Below are 19,228 nucleotides of genomic sequence, written 5' to 3' on the forward strand. Positions count from 1 at the left end.
ATAAACAATATTAAAGAAAACGATAATCAACGATTTGTTAGGCTCTGCCATAATCACCCTCGCTAAGAGATACAATTCAAACAGGCACACAATTCAGCAAGTCTAAGCCTTCCAATAAAAACTGCTTCCTTTTCTTCTTCTTTCCCTTTAACAACTCTGTATTATGTCACAAGAAACAGGCACTGCAACCCATGACCTGCATGCCACGAGTGTGACCATACACTCCATTAGAGACTTACAGGTTGTAAATCCATTAGTGATTTACAGGTTCATTTTAACAGCGATGGTCACAGAGGATGGCAAGTTTAGTGCAGTTGTCAAACACTCACTTGTCTTTTGGCCAGCAGGGAGGAGTCCTGGAGCATGTCCATAATTATAATAAAGAGCTCATCCACCCACTTCCTCATCTCCAGCCCACTGACCTATGGGAAGACAAAAATCAAAGTCCTTCATCTAGCATTGCTGAAAGCTTAACAACTGACAAGCAGGGCAAAGAGGTACCTGCAGTATCCCTACCTGTGCAAGCTCCCCTATGGTAGCTAGGACATTGTTAATCACCCCTGGATTTGGATCTGGATCAGGATCTTTCAGTTTGACAATCAGTGCCTGGCAGGTGACAGAGGAACAAATTAGAACGTGTTGAAAAGACTCCTTGCAGCACACACAGTACTTAAAATGATCCTTCTTTTTGTTTGCACCAGAAATTGATTCGACAGGGGCCTCACTGGGAGCATTTTAACAGTAAATGAAACTCTGGTTTCACAAACTTTATGCAAATCCAGAATCAAGGTAGGATACACTGTCACACGCACACATTAGAGTGGTTAACATCCTGTTATGAAGCAAAAGAACTGCAGCTCCCAAAGGTCATGTATCCACTTGCTATATCATCTCACCCTAAAGTCACTGGGAAATGCACAGAGACTCTACCTTAAGAATAGGCTCCATATATGGACGAATGAGGCGTGGAGCATTAGAAACCAGGTGACCCAACATCCTGGCACTTTGCTCTTTAATCCTGCCAACACCACTGTGTTCCAGCTCTGTTAGAATCTGCCGAAAAGACAAAGGAAGCATGAGAACAGGGAAAACAAAGATAGGCAAAACTTGTTTTGATTTCCTCTTCTTCTGTCCAATTACAACAGAAAGACAAAACGATCTCAGCACTTGTAAAGAGTGCTCTACATTTTCACTCCATCCAGTCATTTATATCTAAAATCAAGCTAAAATTAATTAACATAAAAATGAATAGATAGTTCCAAAACCATCTACGCTTATGAAGCGGTGCCACCCATTCACCTAAAAGAAGCACAGAACATTATTCTTCCTCAATACAGATGGAAAGAATTCTGGCATGATGAATGTGGGGTGAAACAGTGACTGCTATTCTTTCCTCTCTAATACATCCTTAGAGCTCCAGTCTAGTGAATATCTAGCACCAAAAAGACTCGCTGAAACCTACTGAACTGTGTAATAACTATTTTCCAAAAGGGAAATATTCTCCCACATTCGCTACAGCTAGAGAGCCCAGTTCTTTCACACCATCTTAGTCTCAATACCAACGACTTTATTTTCACTGCAGGCACCCCTCTTCATTACCTGGATTAACATCTTGCGCAGGAAAGGCATGACAAAAGCAGGGTTCATGCTGCTCAGGCGACCCACAGTACAGATGGCCAGCTCTCGGATTTCAAATACTTGATCATTCAGGGCCACAAAAAGAGCTTGCAAATTTTCCGCCTGGGCAAGGTGAGCATCAAATCGCTCATCCAGAGAAGCCAACACACAGAAACGTATATCGGGGTCTGCAAGAAGACATTTATTTCTCTTTAAATGCAGCAAAGTCTGGTTCATATTATTGCCCTTATTCACAAACTGGCCTCAAAAATTCTTCACAACCTCAGAGAAATGCCAAGAGCTTTCTCAGTGTGAGACACTACACCAGTGTTTTATACATGAAAAACAGGTAGGTAAGGTCAACAGGTCCAGTGCTGCCCAGTACTGTCCCAACTCTTGGATTAGTCCAACGCCAACCTCTACATCCGGAGGCAGCATGCAGAAAATGAACTCATCTCAGCTTATCATATTGCAACCAAAAGAATCAAAATTCAAGTAGGAAGATTCAACAGAAGGGAACAGCCCCTTCCCAACTATTATACAAAGTTGAAGGCCACAACACAGAACAACAGCAAAAAAAGTCTCAGTGCTCTACCAAAGGATTACCAAGAGCACAGTTTGAGCATTTTGTACAAGTGTTCTATTAATACCACAAAAATCAAGATTTGAGAGAGATATTAGGAGACCTTCTTAATTCGTAAAGAATAACAGTTTAAGTTAGTGGCAAATATGTTCGAATTCTACCACAACCTTAATATCATGACCTGCTCACATGCTAAAATTAACATGTGGTAGGAGAATTCTTTTTCTCTGAACCTCACACTAACCTGGGTCAGTTATTCCAACGACAAGCAATTTGCTGAGAACATCAGCCACAACCTGCACTGCCGTCTGACTGACCACATGGGCATGACCGCTGATCAAGTGGATGGAAGGTGTGAGAAGGCGAGAGCAAGTGCGAGCTGCTTCCATCCGGATCTCCTTGTGTTCGCTGTTCAGAAAGTGGTCTGCACAGTGCCGAACAAACTGAGTCAGAGAGTGGCCTAAAAAGAAGAAGACAGGGAGTTTAACACAGGTTTACACCTCAATTACTGGTCTTACCAGGGAAGAGAAGCTTAAAGAAAGCGCTCTCAGAGTTTTCCTGCTACTTGTACTCTACTCCAACACAGCAATGTTTATATCCCATACTCCTTAGACCCCTCTTATTTCATCTTACCTTCAAACTCAAAGCTACCCAGCGTACGAAGGGCGAGGGTGATGCTACCCACATCACTGGCCTCTGGGATGTTGGTGAGGCTTGGGGAGGCAAGCTGGTGGGCAAGGCCCTTTGGCATGCCTGGATGTCGCAGAGGCTTGTGCATTAAAACAAGGGAGAGCATTTTCAGCAGCCCATCCTGGATATCCTTCTTTAGCTGGGGGATCTGACGACTCAAGTCGTACAGCACAGCTGTTAGAGCAGGGCTGAGGGCAAGAAGCAGGCAGATAGTCATTAGAACACAAACAATACGAGGTACGCATTTCACTTTTATTGTTCATACCTGGGCCCATCAGAAGATAATTGTGGGCATTCACACATCACAGCAACACCTGCCAGCACAGCATCAGGGTCTTTGTGTGAACTCGGGCACCCAAGATGACCCTTCTGTATCAACTTGGTGAGCAAACTGCCTCGATAGCAGCAGATGTTGCTACACTGGGCAATACTGCTGGAATACAAGATCCCTCATACTGGTGCTTTTTACACACAAAGGCAGCAAAATTCATTTCCACGTGGTAATGTAAATCTTACCTAAACAGCTTTGTGCTACCTGAATACTTTCTCCCATCCCAACAATTTAATGAGCTAAGAAATTTCCAATAGAAACCATCAGCTCCAAAGGTAAAAGAAGCTAGGAGCAAATATTCAGTGTTTCCATTTTTCTCTCCTGCTAGTTCAATATGGCAGAAACCTGCTGGCCTTCAGCAACTTTCTAAACTTTTGCAGGCTGTCGCCAAATGTGTTTGAGCACTGGAAAGCAAAGAAGGTTGCTTTTGAATTCACTAGTTGTTCTACAAAAAGATTTCTTTACAGAGACCAATACTCTTCAGTAACTCATGAGACCCATCAACACTTATAACATCCTTTGAAAAGAGCTATAATTGATCTTCTGAAAAAAAATTCAAAAGCAATAATCCTTCTTATCAGTCTGAAGACTTAAAAGGTTTCACTCCGCATGACCAACAATGCCATCCAGTGGCTAACAGGGAAATATATTCCCATGCCTTGTACTCACCTCAGGCCCACAGCCAGCATAGGTTCCAAAAGCTCTTTGATGTCCTGCTGGATACTGGGTCCCATGGCTCGTGCCAGCATACTAATGCAGGTGAAGACTGTGGCATCAACCTGCACAGACTTCTGCCTCCTGGAAAGGGACCACATAAAAGTTAATTAAGAAAAGTTGCTATTTTTCAAACCTCTTCCCTCATCCCACTTGCGTGTTGCCAGCCTTAAAGAAACACCTCTGATTTTAATACAATAATGTGATCCCACACCACAAAAATTATACAAAGAGGTGTTTCAGTTTCTTCCTCTAACTGTCACATGCTTACTTGTGGGCAAAGTCCTTTGGTGGAAGAGCTGCTTTTATGATTTCAAGGACTTTTGGCAGGTAAGCTTGAAACTCAGACCTCACAGCCACAGAAAGCAAACCCAAAGCCTGGAAGGCTGCTGTTCGCTCCTTCTCCTTCTTCACGCAGCTGAGAACATGATTCATGGTGTCTGGAAGATACTGATCAGCTGCCCACAAGAGAGAGCACAGATATTGGAATTCGTTTAGGTTTATACAGTTGCATCACATTTGAAACTAAACCTTTACAAGCAGAAAGCTAAGAAATGGACACAGCCATTTAAAATTTGCCAAGATGAGCAGTGGGGAACACGCGTTACCATACAATAAAATTTCCAAAGCCCAGAAGGTTTTCTTTTTTAAAAAAAACCTAAATAAATAAAGCACCAAAACAAAAGAGCTATGAGGAAAAAAAAACATAATAATGGAATAACACCACAAAGTTTGTTCCAGTCCACTTAGAGCACCTTGGTGACTTGCTTCCCATTCTGATTCTCCTAAGCTTGCTCAATAAATCAATTGAACTGCTTTTAAAGCCAGCGAGCATTTCCCATTTTCACCTGATATTTTCAGGCACATGCAATAGAGGAAGGAAGACAATTCTGCTGATACACTGAGTGGGAGCAAGAGAGCAGAGTTCACCCCCAAATCCAACATACTGAGGAAAAAAACCCAAAAAGGATATTCTCTCTCTATGGTACTCAACACAGAATTCAGACAAGAGTTTTCAATCCATTTTCTTCATCAGGGCAACATTTGGGCATCAGATATCAAGTCACACTTATTCAGAAAAAAAAAAAAAAAAGACGACGTTCCTCCCACAGAGGAATTTGCTCATCTTACAAGCATTGAATTTTACCGCTGTGTTGCCTACACAAGCTCATCTGGACCAAAGAGAGCTGGATAACTTCCGGCCTAATTTCAGCAACACTTCTAACGTCTGACCATCTGCCTTGTCACCTGTGAATGCTGAAGGACGGAAAGCTGCCAGCCGTGGTAGCAGATTGAGAACCGTCATCTGGATCAAAGAATTTTTGCTGGTTCTGCACTTGAGAACCCACTGGCACACCTGAAAGGAGACAGATTGGGCTTTGAAGGATGGCCATTGGCAGTAACACATGAATGTTTATTACTTGGGTGCTTTAAAGCATTCTACTGACATTTGGCTTCAGAGTCCATCAGGAAGACTCATAATTAAGGCTGCTTCCACATAAAGTAAACCACTTGCTTCAAGTGATACAATTACAAAGCTAGGATACACATAATTAATGAGTTTTGATACCTCAATTTAATACTAGGTGATACTTCCGGCTAAGTAAGGACACTAAGGACAACTGCTCTACAAGATCCAGCATTGTGGATGACGGTAGGCTAGTCGAAGAACGACCACTTACTTGATCAAACTTCTCTTCCATTAGATCCCTGCAGCATCGACTTTCTACCAATGTAGACTTTGCTGGGACAGGCGAGGTTGCAAAACCCATGATTCCTTGGTGGGCACTGTACCCCAGAAGACCAGCTAAAGCATTCGACTGGGAGGGCTGAAGAGACTGGAAGCTAGTGAAGGGAGTGATGTGGCGAGGCTTGGTACTGAAGCCCATCAGGTCTTTGCAGTACTTGTCATGCACAAGCTGCTGCTGAGTGATCTCTTCCATTTCTTCTCTAAGGCGCTGGACAAAGCGGAAAAAACAGCCTTTTTACAAAAAGAAAGTAGCTGAGTAATGAGCAGCACATCTCCTGAGCAGCATCCTGTATAACTGATAGCCAAATGGCCGTGAAATATCATCAACTATGCAAAATCCAACACAAATATTTGGGTACCCAGCATGCAACAGATAGTCTTCATTCAATATAAAATTATTTTCATTGTAATTAATCCAGTTACTAGCACTTTCCATCAGAGCTTAATACCTATTTCAGCCCAAATTTGTCACTTATTTCTCTGACACACTTCAGTTTATAATAATGAATGCTCTGACTCCATGTTCAGGTGACTTTTCAGCCCAGCAACCCCATTTCAAACACAATTGAGTATTTCCACAAATTGCTGACTTCCTACATGTTGTCAGTTAATCCGGTAAACAAAAGCCATAATTCCCATCTTGTTTGTTTGCTCACCTCTCCCTCCATACTGCTGATTCTCACTAGCTCATTGAGGATCAGTAAGGCACCATGGATTCGGTCATCACGGTTCATTCCTTTCTCTTTGGCCAAAGTCTCATCAAAGCCCTTCTCAGCTTCTTCGTAAGTGTGCTTGGGGGAAAAGAAAAAGATCTCAGCGATCGTGCAGAAACCAAGCCTGTGGAAAAACAGCCATGCTGCCAGTCAAGAGTAACTGCTGTCCTGTAATTTTCCATAACTAGCCACAAACCTCAACTGAGTAATAACAGAGTACAACATCGCAAAATCCAGATTCACCCAGAAGCTGTGGACTCTGCCGCAGAGCATTTTCAACAGCACTAATCAAACAGCCAATCATGCCATGGTATAAACTTCATCAATATTTGACTATGAGGAATCCAAGTTCACAGCATTCGACTGCACTGTCTAATCCCCATTTGGTATTATGGAGCTTGAATTCAGGTGTCAATGGCAGCAAAACTAAGGGTCAGACAAAAGAGTCCTTACCTTTTTCACTCAGGTTTTATCTACACTAATAAGACCACCTGCTAGTGAGATATGACAATAGATAGATGACTGTATGGCCATAAAACTAGGTCAGGCTCAACAGCTGAAAATGAGCTGCAGAGAGCAATGGATTCTTGATGGAGTTAAGACTCTCGCTTAATTTTACAGTGAGCTAAAGGAACTACTCATTTTGTAAGCCATTATATCTTCAATCCTTTCAAGGAGAGGCAGCTTTCTGCCGATAATCAGACATACTGACAAAGGTGCCCCAGGTTCTTAGCTTAGACATCTCTTCTAAAAACTGCCACTCGATCATTTGCATTGCATTATGAAGAGCTGCTTCAAAACAAAGTTATTTTCTTACTCTGTACCACTGGGGCTTCTGCATCTCTTTTGGTTCCCGTTGAGTGGTGAGGATAAGGCAGGCTCTTAAGGCAGAAACAGCTCCCTCTCGGATGGCCTGTTTGGGATCCCACACAGCCACAAATATATTGTCAAAGAATGGCTGTACTTGTTGGAAGAAGAAGGTAGGCACGCTGATTGCCAGCTCACGCAGGACAAGAACCTGCAGGTAGGGAGAGAAACAGTAACAATCTGTGAGGGTGAGCACCCACAAATAAACCTAGTAATTTCTAGACAATAGTATGATTTCTTTTGACTGCCGATGTTTGTGAGCCTGAGCTCTTTCCAGCTCCGTATTTTTACAATTCCTAGTACAATGGTGTCTCAGTCTGCTTTAGTCAGTGGGCTAAGGTGAAAGCAAGTAAGCAGTGCTATAACTGCCATGAGAGCATCACAGATTCTCAGATGTGGAATGGCAGCCACTCCTAGTCAGATCTTTTCTGCAGCTTTCTGTGCACACCTCCTACCACGGTAACTACTCCTACCCATCCCATTCCAATAGAGGTGAAGACAAAAAAAAAAAAAAGATCACTTACAGCTGCATGTCTTCGACCTTCATTCCTGTCAGCTCCCAGCCATTCTAGAGCTCGTTTCACCTCAAACTCAACGTATTCAGCTGTGAAGGTGTCACCAGCCATCGCAAGCCGCCCAATAGCCTTGGAGGCCATCTCCATTACAACAGGGTCATTGGACGGCAAGAGGTTCCTCAGGTAGTTGGCAAACCTGCCGATACGGGTGGCGTTACCTCCTTCAACACCGATAAGGCTCGCTGTAGAGAAAGGGAGCAATGCTGTACGTTCTCCCTAAGAGTCAGTGAGGTAGACAGCAGGTAATCCCTGGATGAGAGTTAGTATTCCCTATTCACCCACCAACTCCTCCTAAACTAGAAATCCACAGGAAAATAAAAATAAATAAAATCAAGCAATAGGAAAGGGCCACCATTCTTACGATCCTGAAATTTCTAAGTGGGCAGGAAAATGCACCTGGTAGCTTTGTAGATTTTCCTCATTTTTAGTTTAAAAAGGAAAAAAAAAACACCCTGGGATCACGGACCATTCCCAATAAAAAGGCATCCATCCACATGCAATGACTATGGGTGGTCCATCTCAGCAGAGAAGTCAAAGACTGAAGGGACCAAAGGAATGGCTCTTCCCCTCAGCCCTACAGACGGTTTCTCCTGGCCGGGGGGTGGCACATTGGCAGGTGGCAGCATAGCAGAAGCTTTCACTGCTGGTACCTGGATTGTACCTGCTCTGTAGATAAAGAGGCCATCAGTGTCCAAGGCTATCAAGCCGTCACCTTTCAACAGCAATAAATTCACAGAAACAATTTTAAAGTGATATTTTCAGCTTAAAATCAGATGACGTCAACAAAATCTTCAAACACAATGAGACTGGATGGTTGTGCCTGTGAGACTAAACCATAAGCATCTCCTGTTTGTTTTTTGAAGAAGTAACTGTTTACAGTACAGGATACTCGCTTGGAAAGCCAAGTCTTTATGTGAGCTGATTTCCCCAAGAGTCAAAAAGCAGGCAGCTCTGCTACACCACAGCAAAAGCACAACCAGAGCAACTGATGGAAAAGCTGATCAGAATCAAAGCAGAGAAGATGTGAGCTCCTCCCAGGGATGGAAGCTGCTGTGAGCCACGTAAATTTAAATAACAAGAAGAGAGGAATAAATGAGAAGAGAGTTGAGAAAATCAGCACACTCTGATGCCTTTACATGGACAGCAAAAGCTGCTCTCAGCTGAGCTCAAGAACAGAATTTTCACAAGCTCGGCACTCACATTTGACACTCGACTCCCGGAAGAGTTCAGGGCCCATTAAGTACCAGGTTTTCAGCCACTCTCAGCAGCTCCCACGCTGACACTTACAGGCAGATTCTTAGAGCCCAGCAACCAGCACGCACCCAGAGTACTGAGCAGTCAGACGTAAAGTCTCAACAACAAATGCTCGTTCGTTTTGAAAATCTTTCCCCAAAGACTGATGCGTGAAGAGAAAACTCACCAGAGGCATTACGCCTTTCCACTCACCTATAGCTAGAATGCCACCTTTCCTCTCATTTGCATCAGAGCTAGAGACCAGCTCAAATATGTGATGGTTCAGCTGATCATAAAACCTAGTAGATTCTTCCTGACTCATCTGTAAAAGGAAAATGTTTAAATCAGCTTTTAGAATTCTTTCTTTCCTTCTTGCCTCCAAAACCTCCATAAAGCCAGTGCTTCTTAGCTCACTGAAACAGAAAGAGACCATACATTGCAAACGCAAAACAGTTACTCCTCTTTGTGCCCTAGACCTGTCAAGTTTATCTATTCTGGTGCTTGACCACCCATCCGTGTCACCAGATCGTTCATGATTCCTACATGCTGGGGCAAACATAAGCTTCCTGCTATGCCCACCTTCTAAGACCACCTTCCATATTCCCCAAATCTCCATCCCCAAAGTACCCAGTGAGTGTCCTGCACTCACACAATATACAGAGATTAATACCATCGTTTGCAGCACTCACTTCGCGGAGCTCCATGGTGACATAATGCTGCAAGTCCTTGGCAGCTTTCGCCCTTGTCTCCTCACTGCGACTCTTCAAGCCATTGGCAAATTGTTGGAGAATGGACACAGTGCCCGACATGATGGCAGTATCTGGGGGCTTGGGGGCATCAAGTCCTGTAAATTCTTGAGAGAGACACCTTTATTTACTGCTTGCAGCTACTGTAATCTCTGACTTTCTTTCTAAATGCTGCCTCTGCTGCCTGTCTCCAAAACACAAATCCCACTGCATGCAAAGATGCTGTGCTAAGAGAAGGTAGAATTATAAGTAACAGCTATCTTCCTCAGGACTTAGAGCCCAGTGGTAAAGCCATATCACCACACAGTAGCCTGACCCCCAGCCTACGTGCTCTCTAGTTCCTCAAACACCAAAATACACGGCAGCAGGGCAGATGAGTCCATGGTGATCTAATTCTAAATCAAGAATCATGCAATAGCTGAAATTCTTTTTCAGCTTGCTTGCTGAAAGCAAGGTCATCATACGCTAGTTGTGAACCCTAATATAAGTAGCATAATCATTCTCACGATTATACCATTATCACATCTGACTCCTCCTGGAACACTTTCATTCAAGTTCTGCCACAAAAATCCCCGTGTTATGCCAACAGACAGAAGACTTGGCGCTTGAGGCCTGGCAAGTGTTATGTTCTCCAGCAGATATTTAGAGATGGAAAGCAACAGCAAATATCACAACAGGACATTAACCATCCTAACACAGACTCCTAGAATCACTAGGTTGGAAAAGACCTATTAGATCATTGAGTCCAGTCATTCCTATCTGCCACTAAACCATGTCCCTGAGCAAACATGTAACCAAACTGGCCCAGGTTGACCAGGAAAGTGGTGGCTGCCCCATCCCTGGAGGTGTTCCAGGCCAGGTTGGATGGGCCTTGGGCAGCCTGATCCAGTGGGAGGTGTCCCTGCCCATGGCAGGGGGTGGACCTGGATGATCTTTAAGGTCCCCTCCAACCCAAACCATTCCATGAGTCTTTCTTTAGTCGGAAACCACCCCGCAGGCTGCAGCCCCTCAGCTTTCACCTCACCAAAACCCAAACCGCCTGACAGGAGGGGCCGCAGCCACACAAGGCACCACAACTCACACTCCTCCTTCCCCGCAAACCTCCCCACACCGCCTCAGGGATCCCGGAGGGAGCGGGAACACCGCGCGGCGGCCCCGGGGCTCCCCTCGACGGGAGGAAGAGGAGCCGCGAGGGAAAGGCGATACCGAGGAAAGCCGCACTCACCGCCTCGGCCCCGGCCGCCACTGCGGGCCCCGCGCCTGCCCTCCCCCGTGCTGCCGGCCCGGCGAGCGGCCGCGGGCCAACAGCGGCGAGGAGCGGCCCAGACGGGCACCACACTGGCCAATAGCTATACCGAGAGTGGGCGGGGCTAAGGAAGCCATACCCCCTTCCCTTCCCAAGGCACCCCTATGGCCTCTCAGCCAATCATCGAGCTCTTCGGACGTGAGTGGCAGTACAGCTAACCAATGGAAAGTCTCGCTGCTCTAAGCCCGCCTTTCAGGCGCATGCGCACAGAAGCCGCGCAGCGCCGCGCCCGCTGTGCGTTGCTGAAATGCATCCGGCTGCCCGTGACAGCGTCAAGGGCGGCGTCCGCCCTGAGGGCGCCCCGCTGCCGTCACAGCGATAGAGCAGCGCCGGCGTGGGCTTCAGAGCGCCCCTCGCAGCTGCGCGCAGGGCTGTGGGACGTTTGAGGGACAGTGTTGCTGCTGCGGTACGTGATCCCCTGCGGAACGCCTTGTGTGCGGCCGCGGCGCCGGGGGGGGCGAAGAACGGCGGCGGGCGCGGCTGGGCCCCCTGGGGGGTGCTGAGGCAGGGCTGGGGCTGAGGAGGCGGCCCAGGGGGTGAGGAGAGGGCTGGGAGGGCAGCTCAGAGGCTGAGAGGGTGGCTGGGAGGCGGCCCAAGGGGTGAGGAGGGACCTGGGAGGGCGGCTGAAGGGCTGAGGCGGGGGCTGGGAGGCTGAGGCAGGGGCTGGGGGCGACCGAGGGGCTGAGGCTGGGCCGGGGACTTGGAAGGGGGGCCCACGGGCTGAGGCTGGGTCTGGGAGGGCGACTGAGGGGCTGAGGAGGGGGCTGGGAGGGTGAGGGTGAGGCTGAGGCAGGGGCTGAGAGGATGAGGCAGGGGCTGAAGTAGGGGCTGAGTGAGGGGTTAAGGCCGAGGCTGACCGGTTAAGGTGGGGGCTGGAGAGGCGGCCGAGGGGGTGAGAAGGGGGCTGGGAGGGTGAGGTGGGGGCTGAGGTAGTGGTGGAGGGAGTGAGTGAGAGGTTAAGAGGGCAGCCAGGGCTGAGGCTGCGGCTGAGGTGTGGGCAGAGGGGATTAAGGTGGAGGCTGAGGCGGGGCTGCGTGAAGGGTGGAGGTGGGGGCAAAGGGTTAAGGCTGGGGCTGAGGGGCTGGTGTCTGGGCTGGCTGAGGCTGAAGGCCTTTCTCCTTGCAGGCGCTGCTGTGGGAAGAGCATGGGGCCAGCAGAGACAGTGCAGAAGATCAGCATTAACACCGAGAGCAGCCCCCGGGGTAGCGAGAGGAACAGCTCTGGGGTGGCAGGTGCTGAGAGAGTTCCCCCCGGCAGCTGGAGGCAGAAGTGTGCAGCCTATGTGCTGGCCCTCAGACCGTGGAGTTTCAGTGCCTCCCTCACCCCTGTGGCCCTGGGCAGCGCTCTGGCATACCGGGCCCAGGGAACACTGGACCCGGGGCTGCTCGTGGGCAGCGCTGTCACTGTTCTGGCTGTGCATGGAGCCGGCAACTTGGTGAACACCTACTACGACTTCTCCAAAGGCATCGATCACAAGAAGAGCGATGACAGGACTTTGGTGGACCAGATTTTAGAGCCTCAGGACGTAGTCCGGTTTGGAGTCTTCCTTTATACGGTGGGCTGTATCTGTGCTGCTGGGCTCTATGCTGTCTCAACGCTCAAACTGGAGCACCTTGCCCTGATTTACTTTGGAGGACTTTCCAGCTCTTTCCTTTATACTGGAGGTAATGTACCATTATATATATTTATACTGGAGGTGATATGCCATTTGATGTGAATCTCAATGTAAATGTGACAGAACTGGTTGACTTGTCAAGGTTATCTAGAATATGGAAGTGATCTAACTGGACAACTGCAATAAAAATACATGGCAGTATTTCCTGGAGTACAGGTACATAAAGTTGTATTCATAAAATCATAGAATGGTTTGGGTTGGAAGGGACTTTTATGGGTCATCCAGTCCAAACTCCGTGCAGGAACAGGGACATCTTTAACCAGATCAGGTATTCTTTGCCATTGGTTGTTGGAAGGTATGGAAAGAGCCAGACTAGGTTCTTCAGTTGGAAAGTGGTGTTGAGACATAATTATTTACAAATATGGTTTTAGATGCTCATCAGAACTTTGTTGAAACTTTTCATAATGTGCATCTCTTATCCCTCACTGCTATAGCTCACTGCATATGTACTTTTCCATTGATGGAGTCTTACTTTGTTTTGGAATGTTTTTTTTGTTGTTCTCTAAATGGAGTTTCATTGGAATATGGAACAGTATGTGTTTGCTCTTAAGAGGAGGATATTTTTGTTTTCCTGTGTTGGATAGAGACAATCATAATGAATAGGAAAGGAAAGAGGAACTCTGCTTCAAACTGTCAAACTTTCAGACAGTTACGTTAGTTTCCTTGAATGAACCTTGTCAGTTTTGCACTTTTTTCTGAGCATTTTATGTATTTCTTCAGGATCAGGTTCTGGTATGCATGATCACACTAAAAAGTACCATATTTCTATAGATTGCTGCAGAAATGGGCACTTCCATATGTGAAGATGGGTGTTAGTAGCTGACCCTTAGCTTCTGTTATATTCTTTGACTGGAGAAACTCAGAAGCTGCATTTCCTTTATTATTCTTGGGGGAATAAAAAAAGAGAAAATAAGTTTCTTAGACATAGTTACGTGTGCGTTGGTCATTTTACCACATTTCTTTAGGAAGGGCTCATCTGTTATATTATCCATTCTCTTCTGTTGTTTGAGTTGCTTTACAATGCTTCATTTTATTCTTATGTCTTGCCACAGGGATTGGATTTAAATATGTTGCACTCGGAGACGTGGTGATCCTGATCACCTTTGGGCCTCTGGCTGTCATGTTTGCCCACGCTGTGCAGGTTGGGTATCTGTCTGTCTCGCCCCTGCTCTACGCTATCCCATTAGCTCTCAGTACTGAGGCCATCCTGCACAGCAACAACACCCGGGACATGGATTCTGACCAGCAGGCGGGCATTGTCACCTTGGCTATCCTCATCGGCCCCGCGTTCTCCTATGTTCTCTACACTGTGCTGCTCTTCTTGCCCTACCTGATTTTCTGTGTGCTGGCCACGCGCTATACCATCAGCATGGCATTGCCACTGCTCACCATCCCGATGGCATTTTCACTGGAGAGGCAGTTTCGGAGTCAGAACTTCAACAAAATCCCTCAGCGGACAGCCAAACTCAATCTCCTCTTGGGGCTTTTCTATGTTTTTGGGATTACACTGGCACCACCCGGTGCTCTGCCCAAACTGTAACAAGAGGTGTCGAGTAGGGCCTCACAATTCAGTATTAATGCCAATTAAGAGTGGATTATGTGGGTAGATAGCCCACTATGGACAGTGGGAAGAATGAAAAGACCATCCCGAGCTGTTGATTATATGCGAATTTATGATTTCTGGTCTTGGTTAGCTTGTACGAGAGATTTTAAAGCAGTGATCTGTCAATTCTTTGGAAGGGATGAACTACGCAGCTTTGCTGCAGGGGACAAAAGCGATGGGAGGACAAGGAAACGTTTAAACAACCTCATCCTTCTGCCACTGAATTCTTTCACTGTCAACTCAATGAAAGTAAGATTGAGCCTCAAATACAGACTCTGTTCCTTCACAAGCACAGTAATTGCTCTTATGACTCCTTTTGTTACCATGGTCAAGTAGTCTAGTGGCTCCTGCATGGTAAATGGAAAACACTGCCAAACAGTTAGCATCACAATGATGTAGGTGCTATTACTTCACTTCCTTGTGAGCATAGTTCATCTCCATCTGTTGTATATTTTAATTTTTATTGGGTTTTTTCCCCTTGCCAAATTTTAAGCTTTTATTTTGAAGCCCCCTTGAAGCTGCCACTTCATTAACTATTGCTGCTGCATGGTCCTTAGAGTCTAGAAATTTCAAAGTTATGTATCTCTGTGGGTTGTTGGTGCTAAAATGGAGCACAAATAGCCCACTGCACAAACTATATGCCTAAACCAATAAATTCATGTTCTGCTACAAAAGCTGAAGCTGTAAATGCAAATCATGCAACTGAAAAGCCCTCGATGCACAGAAAAACAAGTGGTTTCCAGTTTTGCATTTGCTTAGAATTTAATACCTGAAATGAGAGTCTTGGTGTTAAGGGGGAACCGACAGACAAGGCCAGATTTCTCTGGCTGGATATGGATACGTGAGTAGAACGACAAATTCTTAGTTTAAAATTATTTAAAGGCCCAGTATTATAGTCAAATATATAGTCAAATCGAGTATTATAGTCAAATGTTTTGTTATAAGAAGCCCAGCTGAGCAATGGAGAAAGATAAAGGGATACAAAAAAGGAAATCCGTAATACTGCATTGCTTCTGCATAAAAATTAGGACCAGAAACCATTTTTGTTCACAAGACTTTTCCGAATAGAGTCTAGAGTTTATGTGACTGAATCACATTTACATGTTAAGTTAGCTCTGAAGTGAAGTTCCCCACTTCTTTTCACCTCCCTACGCCTTATGGTGGTGTTCTGTTTTCTCCTGCAGATCTTGCCACCTGATATTCATGTGGCCATTTGGAGAACTGATTGTTTCAGCAATTGTGTAAGCAGTATGAAAAGCATGTCAAAGGCAAGAGGGAGAAAGTGGGACTTCCCATGCAAAGATGAATTTGAACTGTACCCTGTTACTTGGTGGCAACTGAATTCTCTTCTGTGTTGAAGAAAAAAATATTTATTTCCTGTATGCAGGGTTTGGTGAAAAGTTTGTTCATGGGAGTGGTGGAAAGCTTCAGAGGAATCGATGCAGGTGTCGAACTAGAGGTGCTGGTGCCTGGAGCACAACCTTGCTTCTGAATCCAGTTGGAGCGTGGTAGCCACTATATAAAGGGCTGTTAAACATGAGCAATAACCAAGCAATAAACTAGCATTTATTGTGTTACCCTGCAGCTGTCATAGTTAAGTTTTGCCCTTGTGGTGTTCATCTGACCAGTGGAGTGTACTGATGGCACTGAAGCTGAGTTGAGGGCACAAGGTTATGTGGTATGGATAGTTAAGTGACTGCTTTTATGGCTTCACGTCATCCTGTATTACCCAGCTGTTGGTCTTCTGCTTACAGCTGAGCTGTAATCAACAGGAAGGATTCTTTGCTGATGCATTTTATAAGGCATGGTTTCATTTTTTATTAAAATCAGGCATGTGACCTCTAATCTGACTAGGTACAAGATGAGAGAATGTGGACTTCAGCTACTCTCTGCTGCTTTCTGCTGCAAAATACTTGTTTAGGTTAGAAACATGAGGAGAAAACACAGAAGTTCAGCTCGGCTGGATGGAGATACCCAGCAGGTTTTGGAAAATGGTTTCAATACAGACATACACAACGCAGTATCTGTTGTTACTTCTTTGTGGAACTACAAGAATAAAGAAGAAACTGGTTCGAAGGCACACTTCACTTTTTTGCAAAGCAAAAGCTTTTCTGGGGATATGGACTGAACCGGTGAATCTGTTAACCTTGCAGTTGGGGATATCTGGGTTTATTAGGTTAATCCCAGCATGGCTTTGTAGCTCCCTTTGTGGCAGCTCTGTGCTTTGTTTCATGATGGCTTGGTTTTATATAGCTATCAATTGAAAAAAATGGATGGTTATTACCTTTTTTCCTATGCCTTTCACATAAACTAGAGTACTCAGGCTAAATTCCTTTAGGTAACTAATCGTTGACTCATATCTTTAATAAACTGCAGTTGTAAGAGGGGGAAGATCTAGGATTATCATCATTGGTGGAGCAGTGTAAGCAGTTCTAGTTGTATCTAGGCTCCCTTTTACTAGCAGGGATCCCTTACCCCCATGTGGAATGTCTGCTTACTGCTGGAAAGGACCAGGGCTTTTCCTTACAGAGATGAAGGAAAAGCTCACTAGTACACCTATATGTTTGTGGAAGACTTTTCAAGGTGGGGGGGATTCAAAGCATTGTAAAAATGAGATGATAATTCACTGATTCCTTACTACCAGATGTTGGTTGCCTCCAATTCCCTGTCTGTAAAAACAATATCATTCCAGATTCTTAAGGGTATTGATAATAAATAACTCATTCTTCACTATGCCTTTGAGGAAGTCATTTAACTTTTATGTGTCTCGGAAAAAAACCTAAGTTTTGCCTACCTCACAGGGATGCTGAGCTGACATCATTGTCATAGAGAGCTTTGAAAGTAAAAAGTGCTTTATCTCTGTGTGGTTTCCACAAAGCATGTTAGTACTAGAAAACATTTTAGGTATGAACTAACCTGATAGGTGACTCAATCAAGGAAAGTAGACCAAAATAATCTCCACATAGCCATTGAGTGGTAAGAGAGAGGTTACCTTATTGGTTCTTTCTCTACCCTTCTCGTCCCTGTCTGATGCTACTTTCCGTGAATATAAAATCACAGAATCCTGGAATGGGTTGGTTTGGAAGGGACCCCAAACCCTATCCAGTTCCACCCTCCCTGCCATGGGGAGAGACACCTCCCGCTGGATCAGGTTACTCAAAGCCCCATCCAACCTGGCCTTGAAAACTTCAAGGGATGGGGCAACCACGACTTCTCTAGGCATTCCGTTCCAGTGCCTCATCACTCTCACAATTAATAGAAGTTAATAAACGGTTTAAACTTCTTTTGGGTCTCTTGATGAGCTGTGTTGCAGTGTGATGAATCTGCACTGGTAGACGAACAGATCTGTAGCCCTTCTGTTAATGTGTCGTAAAATGCCTCCTTGCCTTTCTTCTGCTCCAATAAAGCGTCTGAATGTTATTCTCTTAATTATGCTGTGTTTGATTATTTTATATCACTCCAGTTTGATTTTTGCACAAGTAGTAAAGCATCTCTCTGGAAGGAGGACGGTCTTTGTCTGCCGTCTTTATAGCGAATGCATGAAATATCGTACCCTTTTTTGTAACAGCCTTTTTATGAAACACATAATTCTGTCTTTCCATATCATTGAGTAAAACATTCAATAGCAGCGATCATCTCGTGCTGATGGCAGACTTCAGAGTAGTTTCAGTATTTTCATCAATGAGCAGAATTTTCTTTGATGTGGTTTTCTGTGCCATGTATTGTTCAGCATTTGTAAGGGGGCTTCAGCTGAACTTTTAATCTTTTTAATAAAGATTAACTTTTTCATCCTCCCCTGTGTGGTCTGCCATTCTTGCAGTGCTATGCTCTCTGCTCCTGGCTTGTAATGATTTTATTTGCTCCATGGGACTGTGGCAGCGTAACGCCTCCCCTGTGTGTGTCATAAATGAGCCTAAAGCATGGTTTGAAATTTTCCTGCCTTGGCCACTGGTGCAGTTTGCTATACAAATGCATGTACAATTAGCTTAAGGAGATTGAGAAGTTATATTTGTCTGAGTGCTTTCTGGCTCTTGTTTTTCATATGTGATTTAAGTGGTTTGAACAGTCTAGAGAGACCTCTTGGCTGTGCCACCTCTGTTGTCTGTGATGCACATCCTGAAAACAGCTACATAGAAGACTTAATGTGTGAGGGATTTGTGAAACAGGACAATTTCAGTTTTTATTTCCAGTTTAAAATCCATCTGAGTAGGAGAGAACGAAAGAAGTTCCTGCAGTAAAGTTTAGTCACCATAAACCATTGCGCTGCTAATACTTTAATCTGCAACACTGTCTTACTGTCACTGTCTGCTTTGAAGTGGTTTCCTGTTTGGGGTTGCAGGACATTCCATGATTCTAAGACAGCTATGCCTTGGAAATATTTTTTTCAGCCTTTCTGAGGTGGAGTGGGCTCCAAGGTCATAGCATTTGGAGATAATTTTAGAGGATAAACTGCAGAATGGAATGGCATCTAGAAGCAGATGGGCCATACTCCAGGATACTCCCACAGAAATTGGATAAAGCTCCTTTTCTTAATTTGCAGGAGCCAGTCTGCTGAGTTTCCTTTAGCAAGACAGCGTTTTGTTACTACTGTAATTGTTCTGCTCTTAAAACACACTCTAATGCTTTGTCCTGGTAGCAGACAAAGTCTATTAGTAGCCAGCTTAAACTCAGTTTAGAGAAACTGAACCTTTAACAGAAAATGTTTAGAGATTAGAAATTCATGGAACATTGAGCACCTTTTTGCCCAGTGCCTGTCAAGGTGGAAGCTGAAATTCTGGTTGTCCGCAGGTGGCAGCATCGCTCTCCCGTCGCTGCTGCAGCGCCC

At 45.1% G+C, this 19,228-nt stretch overlaps 2 protein-coding genes across 4 annotated transcripts in view; one reads left to right on the plus strand and one right to left on the minus strand.

Moving 5' to 3' along the window:
• MTOR (mechanistic target of rapamycin kinase) overlaps positions 1–11,179 on the minus strand; it is a 69,683-nt gene extending 58,504 nt beyond the window's left edge. Inside the window, exons 1-16 of the mRNA XM_054085841.1 lie at positions 11,045–11,179; positions 9,763–9,926; positions 9,287–9,395; positions 7,790–8,022; positions 7,216–7,416; positions 6,342–6,476; positions 5,618–5,893; positions 5,184–5,292; positions 4,207–4,393; positions 3,891–4,019; positions 2,834–3,078; positions 2,445–2,660; positions 1,600–1,805; positions 931–1,053; positions 517–606; positions 330–422 (exon numbers count right to left, since the gene is read on the minus strand). Coding sequence (XP_053941816.1) covers positions 330–422; positions 517–606; positions 931–1,053; positions 1,600–1,805; positions 2,445–2,660; positions 2,834–3,078; positions 3,891–4,019; positions 4,207–4,393; positions 5,184–5,292; positions 5,618–5,893; positions 6,342–6,476; positions 7,216–7,416; positions 7,790–8,022; positions 9,287–9,395; positions 9,763–9,882 — 2,472 coding nt within the window. The 5' untranslated portion in view covers positions 9,883–9,926; positions 11,045–11,179. The remainder of the gene's footprint in view (positions 1–329; positions 423–516; positions 607–930; positions 1,054–1,599; positions 1,806–2,444; positions 2,661–2,833; positions 3,079–3,890; positions 4,020–4,206; positions 4,394–5,183; positions 5,293–5,617; positions 5,894–6,341; positions 6,477–7,215; positions 7,417–7,789; positions 8,023–9,286; positions 9,396–9,762; positions 9,927–11,044) is intronic.
• Positions 11,180–11,349: 170 nt separating this feature from the next.
• UBIAD1 (UbiA prenyltransferase domain containing 1) lies at positions 11,350–18,169 on the plus strand. 3 transcript variants are annotated; one of them, XM_054085607.1, is made up of 3 exons: positions 11,350–11,531; positions 12,251–12,789; positions 13,853–18,169. In XM_054085607.1, the coding sequence occupies exons 2-3, from the start codon at positions 12,270–12,272 to the stop codon at positions 14,338–14,340; spliced, it is 1,008 nt and encodes a 335-aa protein (XP_053941582.1). In that variant the 5' UTR covers positions 11,350–11,531; positions 12,251–12,269; the 3' UTR covers positions 14,341–18,169. The 3 variants fall into 3 exon arrangements, with proteins under 3 accessions (XP_053941582.1, XP_053941583.1, XP_053941584.1); XM_054085608.1 differs by lacking the exon at positions 11,350–11,531 and adding an exon at positions 11,570–11,661; XM_054085609.1 differs by lacking the exon at positions 11,350–11,531 and adding an exon at positions 11,606–11,629.
• The last annotated feature ends 1,059 nt before the right edge of the window (positions 18,170–19,228 follow it).

This window comes from Cuculus canorus, chromosome 21 (assembly GCF_017976375.1).
Source record: "Cuculus canorus isolate bCucCan1 chromosome 21, bCucCan1.pri, whole genome shotgun sequence".
In the NCBI taxonomy this organism is placed as follows: domain Eukaryota; kingdom Metazoa; phylum Chordata; class Aves; order Cuculiformes; family Cuculidae; genus Cuculus; species Cuculus canorus.